At 38.0% G+C, this 20,087-nt stretch overlaps 1 protein-coding gene across 1 annotated transcript in view; it reads right to left on the reverse strand.

The window, feature by feature from the left end:
- SLC38A1 (solute carrier family 38 member 1) overlaps positions 1-20,087 on the reverse strand; it is a 177,445-nt gene that overhangs the window by 134,757 nt on the left and 22,601 nt on the right. The window contains exon 2 of the mRNA XM_053716738.1: positions 7,191-7,372. Coding sequence (XP_053572713.1) covers positions 7,191-7,309 — 119 coding nt within the window. The 5' untranslated portion in view covers positions 7,310-7,372. The remainder of the gene's footprint in view (positions 1-7,190; positions 7,373-20,087) is intronic.

Genomic DNA, 20,087 nt, shown 5'->3' on the forward strand with positions numbered 1-20,087 from the left:
AACCCTGGCGTAAACTGAGGGCTACCTGTATATTTATTAAGGACAAAATATATATTTTTTTCTAAAACTAAGTACAAAACAGAATTTATGCTTACCTGATAAATTACTTTCTCCAACGGTGTGTCCGGTCCGCTGCGTCATCCTTACTTGTGGGATATCTCTTCCCCAACAGGAAATGGCAAAGAGTCCCAGCAAAGCTGGCCATATAGTCCCTCCTAGGCTCCGCCCACCCCAGTCATTCGACCGACGGACAGGAGGAAATATATATAGGACAAACCATATGGTACCGTGGTGACTGTAGTTAGAGAAAATAATTCATCAGACCTGATTAAAAAACCAGGGCAGGCCGTGGACCGGACACACCGTTGGAGAAAGTAATTTATCAGGTAAGCATAAATTCTGTTTTCTCCAACATTGGTGTGTCCGGTCCACGGCGTCATCCTTACTTGTGGGAACCAATACCAAAGCTTTAGGACACGGATGAAGGGAGGGAGCAAATCAGGTTACCTAAACGGAAGGCCCCACAGCTTGCAAAACCTTTCTCCCAAAAATAGCCTCCGAAGAAGCAAAAGTATCAAATTTGTAAAATTTGGCAAAAGTGTGCAGTGAAGACCAAGTCGCTGCCTTACATATCTGGTCAACAGAAGCCTCGTTCTTGAAGGCCCATGTGGAAGCCACAGCCCTAGTGGAGTGAGCTGTGATTCTTTCAGGAGGCTGCCATCCGGCAGTCTCATAAGCCAATCGGATGATGCTTTTAAGCCAAAAGGAAAGAGAGGTAGAAGTCGCTTTTTGACCTCTCCTTTTACCAGAATAAACAACAAGGAAGATGTTTGTCTGAAATCTTTTGTAGCCTCTAAATAGAATTTTAGAGCACGGACTACGTCCAAATTGTGTAACAAACGTTCCTTCTTTGAAACTGGATTCGGACATAAAGAAGGTACAACTATCTCCTGGTTAATATTTTTGTTAGAAACAACTTTAGGAAGAAAACCAGGCTTAGTACGCAAAACCACCTTATCTGCATGGAACACCAGATAGGGCGGAGAACACTGCAGAGCAGATAACTCTGAAACTCTTCTAGCAGAAGAAATTGCAACCAAAAACAAAACTTTCCAAGATAGTAACTTAATATCTATGGAATGTAAAGGTTCAAACGGAACCCCTTGAAGAACTGAAAGAACTAGATTTAGACTCCAGGGAGGAGTCAAAGGTCTGTAAACAGGCTTGATCCTAACCAGAGCCTGAACAAATGCTTGAACATCTGGCACAGCTGCCAGTCTTTTGTGTAGTAAGACAGATAAAGCAGAGATCTGTCCCTTTAGAGAACTTGCAGCTAATCCTTTCTCCAAACCTTCTTGTAGAAAGGAGAGAATCTTAGGAATTTTTATCTTATTCCATGGGAATCCTTTGGATTCACACCAACAGATATATCTTTTCCATATTTTATGGTAAATCTTTCTAGTTACCGGTTTTCTGGCCTGAACCAGAGTATCTATCACAGAATCTGAAAACCCACGCTTCGATAGAATCAAGCGTTCAATCTCCAAGCCGTCAGCTGGAGGGAGACCAGATTTGGATGTTCAAATGGACCCTGAACAAGAAGGTCCTGTCTCAAAGGTAGCTTCCATGGTGGAACCAATGACATATTCACCAGGTCTGCATACCAAGTCCTGCGTGGCCACGCAGGAGCTATCAAGATCACTGAGGCCCTCTCCTGATTGATCCTGGCTACCAGCCTGGGAATGAGAGGAAACGGTGGAAATACATAAGCTAGGTTGAAGGTCCAAGGTGCTACTAGTGCATCTACTAGAGTCGTCTTGGGATCCCTGGATCTGGACCCGTAGCAAGGAACCTTGAAGTTCTGATGAGACGCCATCAGATCCATGTCTGGAATGCCCCATAATTGAGTTATTTGGGCAAAGATCTCTGGATGGAGTTCCCACTCCCCCGGATGGAATGTCTGACGACTCAGAAAATCCGCCTCCCAGTTTTTCACACCTGGGATGTGGATCGCAGACAGGTGGCAGGAGTGATCCTCCGCCCATTGAATTATTTTGGTCACTTCTTTCATCGCCAGGGAACTCCTTGTTCCCCCCTGATGATTGATATAAGCAACGGTCGTCATGTTGTCTGATTGGAACCTTATTAATCTGGCCTTTGCTAGTTGAGGCCAAGCTCTGAGAGCATTGAATATCGCTCTCAGTTCCAGAATGTTTATCGGGAGAAGAGACTCTTCCCGAGACCATAGACCCTGAGCTTTCAGGGATTCCCAGACCGCGCCCCAGCCCACTAGACTGGCGTCGGTCGTGACAATGACCCACTCTGGTCTGCGGAAGCTCATTCCCTGGGACAGATGGTCCAGGGTCAGCCACCAACGGAGTGAATCTCTGGTCTTCTGATCTACTTGAATCATTGGAGACAAGTCTGTATAGTCCCCATTCCACTGTTTGAGCATGCACAGTTGTAATGGTCTTAGATGAATTCGTGCAAAAGGAACTATGTCCATTGCTGCAACCATCAACCCTACTACTTCCATGCACTGCGCTATGGAAGGACGAGGAACAGAATGAAGAACTTGACAAGTGCTTAGAAGTTTTGACTTTCTGACCTCTGTCAGAAAAATCCTCATTTCTAAGGAATCTATTATTGTTCCCAAGAAGGGAACTCTTGTCGACGGAGACAGAGAACTTTTTTCTATGTTCACCTTCCATCCGTGTGATCTGAGAAAGGCCAGAACGATGTCTGTATGAGCCTTTGCTTTTGACAGGGACGACGCTTGTATTAGAATGTCGTCCAAGTAAGGTACTACTGCAATGCCCCTCGGTCTTAGAACCGCTAGAAGGGACCCTAGTACCTTTGTGAAAATCCTTGGAGCAGTGGCTAACCCGAATGGGAGGGCCACAAACTGGTAATGCTTGTCCAGAAAAGCGAACCTTAGGAACTGATGATGTTCTTTGTGGATAGGAATATGTAGGTATGCATCCTTTAGATCCACGGTAGTCATAAATTGACTTTCCTGGATAGTGGGTAGAATCGTTCGAATGGTTTCCATCTTGAACAATGGTACCCTGAGAAATTTGTTTAGGATCTTCAAATCCAAAATTGGTCTGAAAGTTCCCTCTTTTTTGGGAACTACGAACAGATTGGAATAAAATCCCATTCCTTGTTCCTTTATTGGAACTGGGTGTATCACTCCCATCTTTAACAGGTCTTCTACACAATGTAAGAACGCCTGTCTTTTATTTGGTTTGAGGATAAGTGAGACATGTGGAACCTTCCCCTTGGGGGTAGTTCCCTGAATTCCAGGAGATAACCCTGAGAAACTATTTCTAGCGCCCAGGGATCCTGAACATCTCTTGCCCAAGCCTGAGCAAAGAGAGAGAGTCTGCCCCCCACTAGATCCGGTCCCGGATCGGGGGCTACTCCTTCATGCTGTTTTGTTAGCAGCGGCAGGCTTCTTGGCCTGCTTACCCTTGTTCCAGCCTTGCATCGGTTTCCAGGCTGGTTTGGGTTGTGAGGCATTACCCTCTTGCTTAGAGGATGCAGAATTAGAGGCCGGTCCGTTCCTGAAATTGCAAAAGGAACGAAAATTAGACTTATTTTTGGCCTTGAAAGGCCTATCTTGTGGAAGGGCGTGGCCCTTTCCCCCAGTGATGTCTGAAATAATCTCTTTCAATTCTGGTCCAAATAGAGTTTTACCTTTGAAAGGGATGTTAAGCAATTTTGTCTTGGATGACACATCCGCTGACCAAGACTTTAGCCAAAGCGCTCTGCGCGCCATGATAGCAAACCCTGAATTTTTCGCCACTAATCTAGCTAATTGCAAAGCGGCATCTAAAATAAAAGAGTTAGCCAACTTAAGTGCGTGAACTCTGTCCATAACCTCCTCATATGGAGTCTCTCTACTAAGCGAGTTTTCTAGTTCCTCGAACCAGAACCACGCTGCTGTAGTGACAGGAACAATGCACGAAATGGGTTGTAGAAGGTAACCTTGCTGTACAAAAATCTTTTTAAGCAAACCCTCCAATTTTTTATCCATAGGATCTTTGAAAGCACAACTATCTTCGATAGGAATAATAGTGCGTTTGTTTAGAGTAGAAACTGCCCCCTCGACCTTAGGGACTGTCTGCCATAAGTCCTTTCTGGGGTCGACCATAGGAAATAATTTCTTAAATATAGGGGGGGGGAACAAAAGGTATGCCGGGCTTTTCCCACTCCTTATTTACTATGTCCGCCACCCGCTTGGGTATAGGAAAAGCGTTGGGGTGCACCGGAACCTCTAGGAACTTGTCCATCTTGCATAATTTCTCTGGAATGACCAAGTTGTCACAATCATCCAGAGTAGATAACATCTCCTTTAGCAGTGCGCGGAGATGTTCTAATTTAAATTTAAATGTCACAACATCAGGTTCAGCTTGTTGAGAATTTTTTCCTGAATCTGAAATTTCCCCATCTGACAAAACCTCCCTCATGGCCACTTCAGATTGGTGTGAGGGTATGACAGAACAATTATCATCAGCGCCCTCCTGCTCTTCAGTGTTTAAAACAGAGCAATCGCGCTTTCTCTGATAAGTAGGCATTTTTGATAAAATATTTGCAATGGAGTTATCCATTACAGCCGTTAATTGTTGCATGGTAATAAGCATTGGCGCACTAGATGTACTAGGGGCCTCCTGTGTGGGCAAAACTGGTGTAGACACAGTAGGAGATGATGTAGTATCATGTTTACTCCCCTCATCTGAGGAATCATCTTGGGCAATTTCATTATCTGTGGCAGTACTCTCCTTACTTTGTTTGGACGCTATGGCACAATTATCACATAAATTTAAATGGGGAGACACATTGGCTTTCATACATATAGAACATAGCTTATCCGAAGGCACAGACATGTTAAACAGGCTTAAACTTGTCAACAAAGTACAAAAAAAGTTTTAATACAAAACCGTTACTGTCTCTTTAAATTTTAAACAGAAAACACTTTATTACTGAATATGTGAAAAAGTATGAAGGAATTGTTCAAAAATTACCAAAATTTCACCACAGTGTCTTAAAGCATTAAGAGTATTGCACACCAAATTTCAGAGCTTTAACCCTTAAAATAACGGAACCGGAGCCGTTTACAAATTTAACCCCTATACAGTCCCAGCTATAGCCTTTGCTGAGACCCAACCAAGCCCAGAGGGGAATACGATACCAATTGACGCCTTCTAGAAGCTTTTCCAGCAAATTTCAGATCCACACACATGCATCTGCATGCCCTGCTCTCAAAAAACAACTGCGCAGTAATGGCGCGAAAATGAGGCTCAGTCTACAACTAGGAAGGCCCCCTGACTGGAAAAGGTGTCTAACATAGTGCCTGCCGTTTAATAAACGTTCCCTAAGTTTATAAATGCGAATTGTCAGCATAAATATGAATAAAATGCCCAAATAAAGCAATCGATTTAGCCCATAAAAATGTCTACCAGTTTTTTAGCCCATATTAAGCCCTTTATTCTGTTTGTTTGACTAAGAAAATGGCTTACCGGTCCCCATGAGGGGAAATGACAGCCTTCCAGCATTACATAGTCTTGTTAGAAATATGGCTAGTCATACCTTAAGCAGAAAAGTCTGCTGTTTCCCCCAACTGAAGTTACTTCATCTCAACAGTCCTATGTGGAAACAGCAATCGATTTTAGTTACTGTCTGCTAAAATCATCTTCCTCTCACAAACAGAAATCTTCATCCTTTTCTGTTTCAGAGTAAATAGTACATACCAGCACTATTTTAAAATAACAAACACTTGATAGAAGAATAAAAACTACATTTAAACACCAAAAAACTCTTAACCATCTCCGTGGAGATGTTGCCTGTGCAACGGCAAAGAGAATGACTGGGGTGGGCGGAGCCTAGGAGGGACTATATGGCCAGCTTTGCTGGGACTCTTTGCCATTTCCTGTTGGGGAAGAGATATCCCACAAGTAAGGATGACGCCGTGGACCGGACACACCAATGTTGGAGAAATCAGTATTTCTTTAGAAGAGACATCAACACCCATATCTATTTTAGTGACATTATGCTGGTTATAAGAAAGTAGGTGAAAACTGAAGTAGTGAAAGCAGAATAGAGGGTAGGCTCTGCCAAAAAAGGTTTTAAATTTTTTTAGTTTATAGGTAATTTTTCATATATGTATAGTATATATATCAAAAATGAAACAAACATGTTCCTTTGGCTCCAGATTGATTCTGTACAGAGGAATATTAATCATTTGCACTAGGAGATTTCAATACAGCTGAACAGAACACAGTAGATGGTATAATCCAGTGTCACAGCAGCTATTCAATACAGATAGCAAGAATTTTTGGTTGATGACTGTTTTATTTTCTGATATCCTAGGGCAGAATTAAAGATGATAGCTTTTGGTCTAATGAACTCTCAAAACAATCTCAATCTTATTGTGTCACTACAATGCAGTCTCTGGATTAAGATAGACCCTTAGGCATCTACAAAACAATATTTACATCCCTGTCACTACATGTGACCTATTCATTTTACTAGAACTGAAACCTATGTTTTGATGCTCTAACAATCTCCAGAAAATAATTTTTAGAACTTAGGGTTCCTTATATTAATTATACCCCTGGAAGCACTTATTCCTGCAGGTGCAGGGCACAGTGGGATCCACAGTATCTTACAACTGTTAACTATCTGTGAAACTCAGTCAAAATTAATTTGTATTCTCTTTACTGAATATTTAGCACATTTTTCTCTTGACTATTTTACTTTGATAGTTTAGACTCATAACCCATCTGAAAAAACATACTCATTAGCTAAATATATTTATTTATTTTACATTCTTTGTCTTAATTTTGGTTAAAACTGTTTAAATAAATGAGGCTTTCTAGGCTATATATATAAAAATCAAGCAAATTTCACTATTATTAATTCCAGAGCCATTTTGTTAAGTGTCTGAGTCACAGAGCGAGAAGTCTGCTTCCAGCCTGAGGTAAATATAATTGCATTTCATCTCAGCACAATTTAAGGAAGTGTTTAACCACCCTTTACATGGAAAAATATTCCCTATCAGACTATTGTGTAAATTTGTCACACATCGCCTTCAAACAAGAACATACAGACAAAGAATGAATGTTTGTTCTAGGCTCAAATTATAGAAATTAATTAGAATTGCTCAGATTATTTCAAATAATACTCACCTGCTAATTCGATTGTTATCAATCTCTATTAGCTCGTTAGAGTCATTGCTAATGTTGTCATCCTCAGGCGTATTCATATTCTGCAATTCGGTTAATTCCAGACCACTTTTAAAAGGCATTGTAAAATGAATAGGGTTTTTTATATATAGATTCAAAGTATCAGCAGCATACAACACAGTAACCTAGAAGGAAAAAAATATAGATATCATTTTATTAAAATGCTTATAAAAATGCACAAAATGATGTACATATTACATAAAAGGTAGGATGTTACATATCTTTGGCTATGCTGTAATTATTTTTACTAAAATACTAATTATAATTATTTGTGTCAAAAAAAAATTCTGATTTTATTAGAGGAATGGTGATTTCTGGTATTTGTGGGTCTTTAGAAACAGCATTACAACAGACTAGGTATAAAACTTCCTGTTTATCTCGGAATTCAATAATAATTTAGGATAATGCACTATTCCTTTTAAAGGGACATGAAACCCAAATGTGTACTTTTAGCAATTCAGATAGAGCATACAATTTTAAACAACTTTCAAATGTACTTCTATAATCAATTTTGCTTCATTTCCGTGGTATCCTTTGTTGCAGGAGTAACAATGCACTAATAACAACTTGCTGAACACATTGGGTGAGCCAATCCCAAGAGACATATGTGTTCAACAAAGGATAATGAAAGAACAAAGCAAATGAGATAATATGAGTAAATTAGAAAGTTGGTAAAAAATTGCACACTCTATCTGAATCATGAAATTTCCATTTTGATCTTTCTATCCCTTTAATGTGCATGTAAACTGATGGAGCAACAAGGCTTTTGCTATGAATTGGCATAATGTGTCCTTAGTGGTAGAATAACAAGGAAAGGGAACATAACAAAATGAACTAAAATGGGAGAATCTAACATTAGGGGCTGCAATGGAATTTTTTTCACACCAAGGGCTAGATTACGTGGAGTATTTATTGCTCCTTCTCATGCATTAACAGCGATAGGCGTAAGCTTTTTGCACGTCAGATAGCTTGCGTGTTACAAGTTGAAAGTAAAAAGTTTGTGCACAAGTGCAAAAAGACAAAGTTAGAATATTGCTACCGCTAACGTATTCCCCCATAAAACTCAATGGAGCAAGTAAAGTGTATACAAAACTAACACCCTACTCGTGCGCAAACCTGTCCCTTATTCTCAATTGCTCAAACCTGACATAAAAATATAAATATTTTCATCCCACTGTTCTTCACATAGAAGAATATGTTCTATTTATTCATAAATACATATTTCTATATACATATCTGATGTTTTCTGGTAAAATACCCAATTATATATAGGTATATAGCTATATATATATATATATATATATATATATAGGAATATCTATTTAAAAATACATAGATTATATTTCCCTATGTAAAGAACATTGGAATGTGAAATATTTACAGTAAATACACACTATAACACTTTATTAAATATTAATATGTTTTAGCATGCTTTCATCTACTTGACTACACACGGCTCCACATATATACATATTTATATACATGTATATACATATTTAGACATTTGCATGTATGCATCTCTATGTTAAAGCCCTTTGCCTGCCTTTTTTTTATCTAACATATCTTTGAGCCCTTAAAACTTTTTATTGCAATATTTTGTTTTAATATTTTTTTCATCAGATAGTTATTATGAGTGTTATTGTACTTCTAAATGTATTTTTTATGTGTTTTGTTAGACTTTTTTTTGACTTGCATAACAGTTAACCAGATCTCTAAAGTAATCATTCTACCGTAAATCGTGATTGTGCTCATGCGTTAACATTTACTTTCAACCTGTAATACAAGTGCTCCTTCTGATGCATGTAAACAGCCACAATAAATCAGATATCGCTTGTGCAAAACTATTAGCACGCCACTTGTAACCTAGCACTTAATCAGAAAATTGGAGAAATACCAAAGCTAAAAATAGTCCAAAATTAGGAACTAATTGCCATACTTAACAGAAACCTGGTACCAGCCAAATGAAAATTGTCAACTACTGTCTGGTTCATCACTTTCATTCTAACCATCTCCTATACATTCTTCATTCCTTAATTAACCTTTTCATTAACAGCTAACAAACCATTTTTTGGAAAATCGAAGAGGAGTCAGGTCACAGCACATTTGATTTATTATTGCATTATCTCATGTAAAACACCTCCCAATATTTACATTTTTCAACCTGGGACCTGTAACATATGTGACAGCTCTAAAGCTAAAATTTGCCTTTCTAAAATTCTTTGAGGGACCTTGCAGACCTGACAAATATTCTTAGGGCTCGATGATTGAAAGCTCTCTGGGCTGGCGAGATTATTAAAAAATGCTCGCCAGTCATTCTATTTACCTGGTGGAATGATTGAAAGCCACTTTTTACCCTGAAAACAGGGTGCCTCGCTAAGGGACATATACTGAATTTTCATATGAAATGTGCACAACAAAATTTGGATTTTAAACATCATACAAAACAAATATTTGAACCATTCGCACAAAAGCAAGCAGGGAAAATTGTATTGTTAAGGTGCATCAAAAAGCGTAACAAAATTCTTCACCAAAAATCGCATGTTAACAAAAAAGTAAAATTTGTATGTAATTTATACAGGAATAAATCAAATTAAATATGCGGATGTGCAAAAATCACACAAAATTTTGAATTTATAAATACAAAATGCAAAGTGGAATTGTTTTTTCGTAAAATGGGCTGAACATGGGCGTTCCATGGGAGTATGGGAAAATGTCTCTCTAATCCCAGCGTAATTCTATAAAGATTTTCGCACTGCAGATCTCACAGTTTTTTCTCGCCAACTAAAAGGTGGCGAGCTTTTCTCAAAACAATACAAACACTTAACTCTAATAGAAAAACAAATGCATACTAAAATATAGGTGAATGTAAGGTGCTCTATGAAGAAAGCAGCATAATGTGGGTTATATTGGCTGCAGGATTTAATTTTAAAGTGCCCCGCCTGCTCCCTGCTAACTTCACACTAAGGAGCAAAGTGTCCCTATCCAGCAAGCTCCATTACTTTAATAGGAGCCATCTCGTCACTAGCAGGGACTGCCCCTTTTTACGATCATTGCACCGGGGCAGCCCTGCGAGAGTCAGCGAGAAAAAGTAGGTTTGACCTGGCGAAGATTATATCATCAAGCCCTTAGATGATTTTACCAGATTGAGAGCTTTAGACCATCCGTCCCTCAGACTTAATACAGATTGATGTGATTTTTTTCCCAAAGTCATAATGCTGGGCCAAAATGTTCCATTTATATTAAATAGTTTGATAATCATTTAAGCATAACAAAATGATAAAACAAACCAACATTTAACACATGCTCCCTTATCCAGAACTTAATCACAATGACTGGGAGTGCAGGATTTATCTGTTGATATCAGTTTAAAGGAGCATAGGTTAAAGTGCCATAAAACATTTTGAATTCTGTGCATATTATAAAATGATCAACTGAGGAAAAATAGTGTGTGAAAAAAGTGTAAAAGTGTAAGTATTTTAATAAAATGACCAAAAATCTGCAGAATTACTTACACGTTTGTGTTGCCATGTGTAGCCTGCTCCAGCAACCCTTATCAGTGTCATTCTCCAAACCTTGTAGTGTCAAGTAACTAAGTGTGCAAGTGAGGATGATTACTTATGCAAGTAAAGGAGGGTTGAGGAGGGACAGCAGATACTGCTATTGTTTGTTCACAAGAGGCTTGCTTGTTTCCATGGGGATAATGTCACATGCTTTGTGAAAGCTTCAGCATTATACTGTGCACTGCTTTAGTCAGGTGTCATGTGACTGTGCCCCCTACTGTGCATGAGCACATTCTGCTGAAGCTTTGGCCTGGATAGCACCTTCCATATATGGAAATGCTCAGGGGGGAGCTTGCTGTAGACAAAACTATGCCTGAATCAAAGGGGTTAATGGGGGTTAAAACAGAAACTGTTTTGCAGGTAAGCTTTGACTGCATTATATATTTAGAAACTTATGTTAGTTCATATTGTTTTATGTTCTTTAAATCAACATAGAAACAATTTTACAACATATTTTGTTTGCAGACATACTTTCTAGACAATTTCATAGTTTTTGTGGTTGTTTCCCTAAGCAAATTCAAACGTCCCATGAAAGAGCAGTAATTATTAATACTAATGGGAAATGCAGCTGTATTCACTACTGAATGGTGGCAAATTGCTCACAGGCTAATGATAATTTCCCCCAACAGCTAGGGACATGCCTCCATAAGTATTAAAGCACATTTTATTCAGGAACATCTATTTAAAAATATAGGAAACAAATATTAACATACCCTATTTTAGATGCAACTAAACCAAAAATAACTATGACTGGACAGGTAAATAGTCCTGGATTCTAAGGACTGTGTTATCAAGTATACACTTCGATATGGTCTAAAGATGCGTGCAATTTTAATTTTCGGTTTACAAATCTTTAGAGGGCCCAGGCTGTTTCTCACAACACAAGTTATGTTTTTTGCCCCCCCCATAGCCCACTGTACCAATCTCAAAATTTGGTCTGATGTGCAAAGTACCACTGGTCGTCAATCTGTCTTTTTCTCTTTTTTTCCCTTTTTATCCTATGTTCTTTATTAACAATATTCTCTAAACTAACACCATCTTTTTCCAACTACACTCCCTAAGTCCTCAGCTAGTGCCCAGCTATGTCAACCTTCCCTTTCATTAAACTCACAAAATCCAAATCTGGATACAACCTTCAGTGGGGAGCTGAAGTTGTCAGTTAAAAATAGAATGGAGACCGAGAATACCTTGTCCCATTATTATTCTATGCTGGTATTTTGTTTATTTTTTTGTCTAGTCTTACCCCATTGTCATGCTGGGGTGATGCTGAACTTGCAATATATCCACCCTGGTGTTCCTGAGGGAAAGTACTTTCTCTTCTGGGTCACCCTTAGCATTTGCAGGGCCCTGGGCAAGACAAATTTGTGGGGCCCCTCAGCCCAACTCCCTAATTTCCCTCCCCCTGTATGCCAGCACACTGCATGGCTCACCCCTGTCCAAACATTTATTGTTACCTATTTAAAGCATAACACTAAATATTATACCTCCTGATACCATAAACACTACTTTATAAACCAAATACAGGATGTGCATTGTACCTTCTCATAACCTTACCCCTGACATTGTGGAACCCCTCAAAGATCAGGGCCCTAGGTGGGTGCCTATCTTGCCCTACCTAAAGGGCAGGCTTGCTGGGAACTAATAGCTGCAGATGATTTCTTACATGCATTTTGACTTTATTATCTATGATCAAAGTCACCTTTATTGAACCTGCTCCTTGAAACATGCTAGCAACCTCATATGAGTGTCACATTTATTATAACAGCTTATCTGCAATTTGTTTGTAGTAAGACATCTTGTTTACTATAGACCCTTAATTACTTATCTCCTAAGGTATTTATGTCTTGCTAAATGGCAGTACTATAAATCTTATGTTTGCAAAGTACTGTATAAAAATGGGTTATGCCTTGTTTTGTATTCTATAAATGCAAATTATAAGATTATGATCTCATTCTTATGCTTCAGAGCAGAAGTCTGTTCTGACCAATTTAAACAAAATATTTCCTCCTTTAATTTCTCAGGCAATTTAAAACAGTTCGGTTGACAGTCTAACATCAAGTATGGGTGAAAAGATTTAATATTTTACAGAAAAAAAATAGAATAAAGACTTTGCAAATTGCAAACATTTACCTCTATTTTAAAGAATGTTCATTTAAACTATATTGAAAGAAAGTGCCAGGCAACAAAGAATAACATGCGAACAAAGAACAAAGCAACTTTTATAATAGAAGTAAAATGGAAACTTTTTTTAAATGATATTTTCTATCTGAATCATGAAAATTTTCGGTTTCATGTCGCTTTAAAGGGACATTAAAGGGACAGTCAACACCAAAATTGTTATTGTTTAAAAAGATAGAGAACGCCTTTACTACCCATTCCCCAGCTTTGCACAACCAACGTTGCTATATTAATACAGGGAGTGCAGAATTATTAGGCAAGTTGTATTTTTGAGGATTAATAATTTTATTATTGAACAACAACCATGTTCTCAATGAACCCAAAAAACTCAATAATATCAAAAGCTGAATAGTTTTGGAAGTAGTTTTTAGTTTGTTTTTAGTTATAGCTATTTTAGGGGGATATCTGTGTGTGCAGGTGACTATTACTGTGCATAATTATTAGGCAACTTAACAAAAAACAAATATATACCCATTTCAATGATTTATTTTTACCAGTGAAACCAATATAACATCTCAACATTCACAAATATACATTTCTGACATTCAAAAACAAAACAAAAACAAATCAGTGACCAATATAGCCACCTTTCTTTGCAAGGACACTCAAAAGCCTGCCATCCATGGATTCTGTCAGTGTTTTGATCTGTTCACCATCAACATTGCGTGCAGCAGCAACCACAGCCTCCCAGATACTGTTCAGAGAGGTGTACTGTTTTCCCTCCTTGTAAATCTCACATTTGATGATGGACCACAGGTTCTCAATGGGGTTCAGATCAGGTGAACAAGGAGGCCATGTCATTAGATTTTCTTCTTTTATACCCTTTCTTGCCAGCCACGCTGTGGAGTACTTGGACACGTGTGATGGAGCATTGTCCTGCATGAAAATCATGTTTTTCTTGAAGGATGCAGACTTCTTCCTGTACCACTGCTTGAAGAAGGTGTCTTCCAGAAACTGGCAGTAGGACTGGGAGTTGAGCTTGACTCCATCCTCAACCCGAAAAGGCCCCACAAGCTCATCTTTGATGATACCAGCCCAAACCAGTACTCCACCTCCACCTTGCTGGCGTCTGAGTCGGACTGGAGCTCTCTGCCCTTTAACAATCCAGCCACGGGCCCATCCATCTGGCCCATCAAGACTCACTCTCATTTCATCAGTCCATAAAACCTTAGAAAAATCAGTATTGAGATATTTCTTGGCCCAGTCTTGACGTTTCAGCTTGTGTGTCTTGTTCAGTGGTGGTCGTCTTTCAGCCTTTCTTACCTTGGCCATGTCTCTGAGTATTGCACACCTTGTGCTTTTGGGCACTCCAGTGATGTTGCAGCTCTGAAATATGGCCAAACTGGTGGCAAGTGGCATCTTGGCAGCTGCACGCTTGACTTTTCTCAGTTCATGGGCAGTTATTTTGCGCCTTGGTTTTTCCACACGCTTCTTGCGACCCTGTTGACTATTTTGAATGAAACGCTTGATTGTTCGATGATCACGCTTCAGAAGCTTTGCAATTTCCCTCTGCAAGATATCTCACTATTTTTGACTTTTCTGAGCCTGTCAAGTCCTTCTTTTGACCCATTTTGCCAAAGGAAAGGAAGTTGCCTAATAATTATGCACACCTGATATAGGGTGTTGATGTCATTAGACCACACCCCTTCTCATTACAGAGATGCACATCACCTAATATGCTTAATTGGTAGTAGGCTTTCGAGCCTATACAACTTGGAGTAAGACAACATGCATAAAGAGGATGATGTGGTCAAAATACTCATTTGCCTAATAATTCTGCACTCCCTGTATACTTTATAACCTTTAAAAACCTATAAATTGCTGCCTGTTTCTAAGCCACTAGAGACAGCCTCTTATCACATGCTTTTTATTAGCTTTTCACAACAGGGGAGTGCTAGTTCAGGTGAGCCATATAGATAGCATTGTGCTCACGCTCGTGGGATGTGGCAGACACTGCACTAATTGGATAAAATGCAAGTCAGTAGATAATAAATAAAAAGTCATGTGATCAGGGGGCTGTCAGAAGAGGCTTAGATACAAGGTAATCACAGAGGTAAAAAGTGTATTAATATAACCACTTTGGCTATGCAAAACTGGGTAATGGGTAATAAAGGGATTATCTATCTTTTTAAACAATAAACATTTTTTAGTTGACTGTCCCTTTAAATATGTAATATAACGGTTTAATCGGGTGCTGTAAATGCAATACACTTTCATTATTTAAAGGGACTATAAACACCTTGTCATTACAAGACATTTCCGTTGTGCTTCTATACAATAACTTATCATCCAGGTCTAAACATTTTTAAAACAAATTAACATCTGGCTAGAGTTTTGCGTTATGAGCGGTGCGGTACTAACTTGCAAGTTATTTGCACTGCTCACCTCCCTATAGCGCTGCTATTACAGGTTTACAAAAACCCGCCGTTAGCAGGCAAGAAGTGAGCGTAGAGCAAAATTGAGCTCCATACCGCACTCCAATACCAGCGCTGTGGTGAGCTGCGGTAATCTGGTTTTACGTGCTCGTGCACGATTTCTCCATAGACATCAATGGGGAGAGCCTAACACCTGCAATAAAAGAGCGTAAAGCTCCGTAACGCAGCCCCATTGATTCCTATGGGAAAGAAAATGTATGTTTACACCTAACACCCTAACATGAACCCTGAGTCTAGTCTAAACATCCCTAATCTTACACTTATTAACCCCTAATCTGCCGCCCCTGACATCACCGACACCTACATTATACTTATTAACCCCTATCTGCCACCCCCAAAATCGCCGACGCCTACATTATACTTATTAACCCCTAATCTGCTGCCCCCGACATTACCGACACCTACATAATATTATTAACCCCTAATCTCCCACCCCCAATGTCGCTGCAACCTACCTACACTAATTAACCCCAAATCTGCAGCCCCCAACGTCGCCGCCACTATACTAAATTTATTAACCCCTAAACCTAACCCTAAGTCTAACCCTAACCCTAACACCCACTAACTTTAATGTAATTAAAATAAATCTAAATAAAACCTACTATTAATAACTAAATAATTCCTATTTAAAACTAAATGCTTACCTGTAAAATAAACCCTAAGATAGCTACAATATAACTAATAATTACATTGTATCTAGCTTAGGTTTTATTTTTATTTCATAGGCAAGTTTGTATTTATTTTAACTAGGTAGAATAGTTACTAAATATTTATTAACTATTTACTAACTACCTAGCTACAATAAATACAAATTTACCTGTAAAATAAAACCTAACCTGTCTTACACTAACACCTAACCTTACACTACAATTAAATCAATTACATAAATTAAATACAATTAACTAAATTACAAAAACAAACAAACACTAAATTACACAAAATAAAAAAAAGAAATGATCAGATATTTAAACTAATTACACCTAATCTAATAAAATAAAAAGCCTCCCAAAATAAAAAACCCTAGCCTAAACTAAACTACCAATAGCCCTTAAAAGGGCCTTTTGCGGGGCATTGCCCCAAAGAAAGCAGCTCTTTTACCTGTAAAAAAAAAATACAAACAATCCCCAACAGTAAAACCCACCACCCACACAACCAACCCCCAAATAAAATCCTTAACTAAATAACCTAACCTCCCCATTACCCTGAAAAGGGCATTTAAATGGGCATTGCCCTTAAAAGGGCATTTAGCTCTTTTCCGCCCAAACCCTAATCTAAAAATAAAACTCACCCAATAAACCCTTAAAAAAGCCTAACACTAACCCCCAAAGATCCACTTACAGTTTTTGAAGACCCGACATCCATCCTCAACGAATCCGGGAGAAGTCTTCATCCAAGTGGCAAGAAGTGGTCCTCCAGACGGGCAGAAGTCTTCATCCAGACGGCATCTTCTATCTTCATCCATCCGGTGCGGAGCGGGCCCATCTTCAAGACATCCGACGCGGAGCATCCTCTTCAATTGACGTCTTCTTGAACAATGAATTCTCCTTTAAATGACGTCATCCAAGATGGTGTCCCTGCACTGTATTTGAAACTGTATATATTCTTGTTTAAAAATTGTGTAGGTGACACTGTGAATTTTTCTTTTTATCTTTCGCAAAAATGAAGCTCTGTATATGATTTATTGATGTACATCTGTAGAAAATAAAAAATATATTCAAGATGGCGTCTCTTGAATTCCGATTGGCTGATAGAATTCTATCAGCCAATCGGCATTAAAGGTGAAAAAATCGTATTGGCTGATGCAATCAGCCAATAGGATTGAGCTTCAATCCTATTGGCCGATCCAATCAGCCAATAGGATTGAGCTCGCATTCTATTGACTGTTCCAATCAGCCAATAGAATGCAAGCTCAATCTTATTGGCTGATTGGATCAGCCAATAGGATTAAAGCTCAATCCTATTGGCTATTACACCTAGGTTTCCCTTATCAAATAACTTTTGCTGAGGACAATTAGGGCCAGATATAACACAAAAAGGACTAGATTACAAGTGGAGCACAATCAATAGCGCAGAGTGTTTTATACTTTGCATGACCTCACGCAAACAATAACGCACAATATTGTTCTTTTTTTTACCAAACTATAACGCACAATATTGTTTTACAAGTGGTGAGTTAAGTGTTGCACTCAATCCAAAATACCTCTGTATAATTTAACTCTTTTTAAGACCTGAATAAACAATTACTATTAATAGTATAGCTAAGAACTCTACTATTTGTGCACTATCAGCTTAGCACATAGCACTAATATTTTTCCACTCCACGTGTAAGCCCATTGTTTGGACATTTTATAACCTTTTTTATATCAATATTTAAACAAGTAATTTTAAAAAAATATCTGCATCCTATACTCAGGCTTATCTTTGCTTTGAATACATTATTATATATAGCATTTATTTACTTTTTAATGTCTCTTTAATTTAAAGGGATACTTAACCTAAATGTTTTTTTTTTCAGGATTCAGATAGAGCCGGCCAATTTTTGGTTCAGCACCTGGGTGCTTGCTGATTGGTGGCTACATTTAGCCACCAAACAGCAAGTGCTACCCAGGTACTGAACCAAAAATGGGCCGACTCTAGATTACATTCCTGCTTTTTCAAATAAAGATATCAAGAAAACGAAGAAAAATTGATAATAGGAGTAAATTAGAAAGTTGCTTAAAATTGCATGCTCTATCTCATTGTTTCTCAACTGCAGTCCTCAAGTACCCCTAACAGGACAGGTTTTCATTATAGCTGAACCAGTGCACAGATGAAATAATCAGCTGATGGGTGAGAGCAGGTTAGTGACCATTGTTTTACTGATCAGCTGATTACTTCACCTATGCACTGATTCAGCTATAATAAAAATCTGGCCTGTTGGGGGTACTTGAGGGCTGCGGTTTAGAAACAATGCTCTATCTGAATCATGAAAGAAAAAATTTGGGTTTAGTATCCTTTTAATACTAATAGTCATTAAAGATATTAACAAAAGAAAAATACAAATTTCACAGCATTTACCATTACAAGTCGCGCGGTATGAGTTTTCTGCGTGTGATATGGTCTTTATGCAAACATTTTTTTTTATTGCGCAGATATTACAAGTCTTGAAAAATTGTGATTGCACTGGCGCAATCGCCTTTTACGCAACAATCCTTTCTGCGCTCGAAGAGCTGCAGTTAACAGTTTTGCGCAACATAAAAGTTTCACAAAACACTTAAAAAATACATTACAAAGTACAGTTACATTTATATTAACACAGTCTAATAAAAATTATTTAAAAAATACAATGCAAACAAAAGTTATGTGTTCAAATATAGGAGATCTCGGGTGTAAGAAAAAAAAGCAAAGGGATTTTACATTGACATATATACACATACATAGAGAAACATGGATTTATATGTATAGAGATATGTTTAACAATGGAGATATTGAAAAGATTTTACATTACAATCTTGTGCACATTAAACAATATCTCAGAGGGATTTTCAAAGAGATATTCGCATATAGATCTCGAGATATCTAGTTATTAACATATCTCGCTATAAATAGATATATCAGTCCAAAAATCATCACATATATAGAGAAATGTTAATATTAGAAATAAATAGAACATATTCAGTTAAGAAAACATTCTTGCAATATGAATTATTCGCATTTTCATGTACACTTTGAGGAGAAAACATCATGGGGTTTGCGCAACAGATTAGGTTTTTTTTTTCTATTTGTCTTCTCCTTTGACTTCTATAGGGGAATACGTGAACACGCATGCAATCTGGCTTTTTGGATTACGTGGGTTAATGTGCTTGCAAAATAAGTCATTTTGCAACTTGTAATATCTGCGCAACCCCAAATGCGAAAAAACCATAACACGCGCAGTGTTTTCGCAATTGCGAAAAACAGATTTGCCACACGACTTGCAATCTTGCCCAATGTAATTAGGTTAAGATTAAATTAATCGAAACCAGCCTAAATTAAAACAATGCATAATGGCAAATTATAAATCAACATTATCTTTAAAAAATACAGATCAAATTGTAGAAGCCCAAAGTTAGACCACGTTATATACAAAATATTAAAAACACAAAGAATATGTATTTTTTAAAATGATGATTTTATTTTAGATTAACTTGCTTCCTTACATTCCTAGAGTAAATTATTTAAACACTAAGGTTAACAAGTATCTCTGGTAACACTGGATTCCTGCATATTAACTATTTATGTTTATCTCTCTGATGAAAATCGCAGACAAGAAACATAGATAGCTTGGGGCACTGCCAAATGGTCTTATCAACAAAATACATCAGATAAAGATATAAAAGCAACAACCCTTATTTCCTGGCTCCCTTGAAAAATTGGCCTTATATCAAATGTAGGAGCTGATCACATTTGTTGGAGTCTAGGTGATGTTAGTTAATATGTGTGTATGCAGGGCCAGCTTTAATATTGACTGGACCCTGGGCAAACATTTTCTTGCCCCCCCCCCCATGCAATTTCGCTCTCCACCGCAACATCCCAACAAAACAACTAAATCAATTTATTTTATATATTTTTTTTAATTATTAGCCCAGCGGGGGATCATCTACTGCTGGGCTAATCATGTAAAAAAAAAAAAAATGAAATAAATTGCA

The sequence above is a fragment of the Bombina bombina genome, chromosome 6 (assembly GCF_027579735.1).
Source record: "Bombina bombina isolate aBomBom1 chromosome 6, aBomBom1.pri, whole genome shotgun sequence".
NCBI classification, from domain to species: Eukaryota; Metazoa; Chordata; class Amphibia; order Anura; family Bombinatoridae; genus Bombina; species Bombina bombina.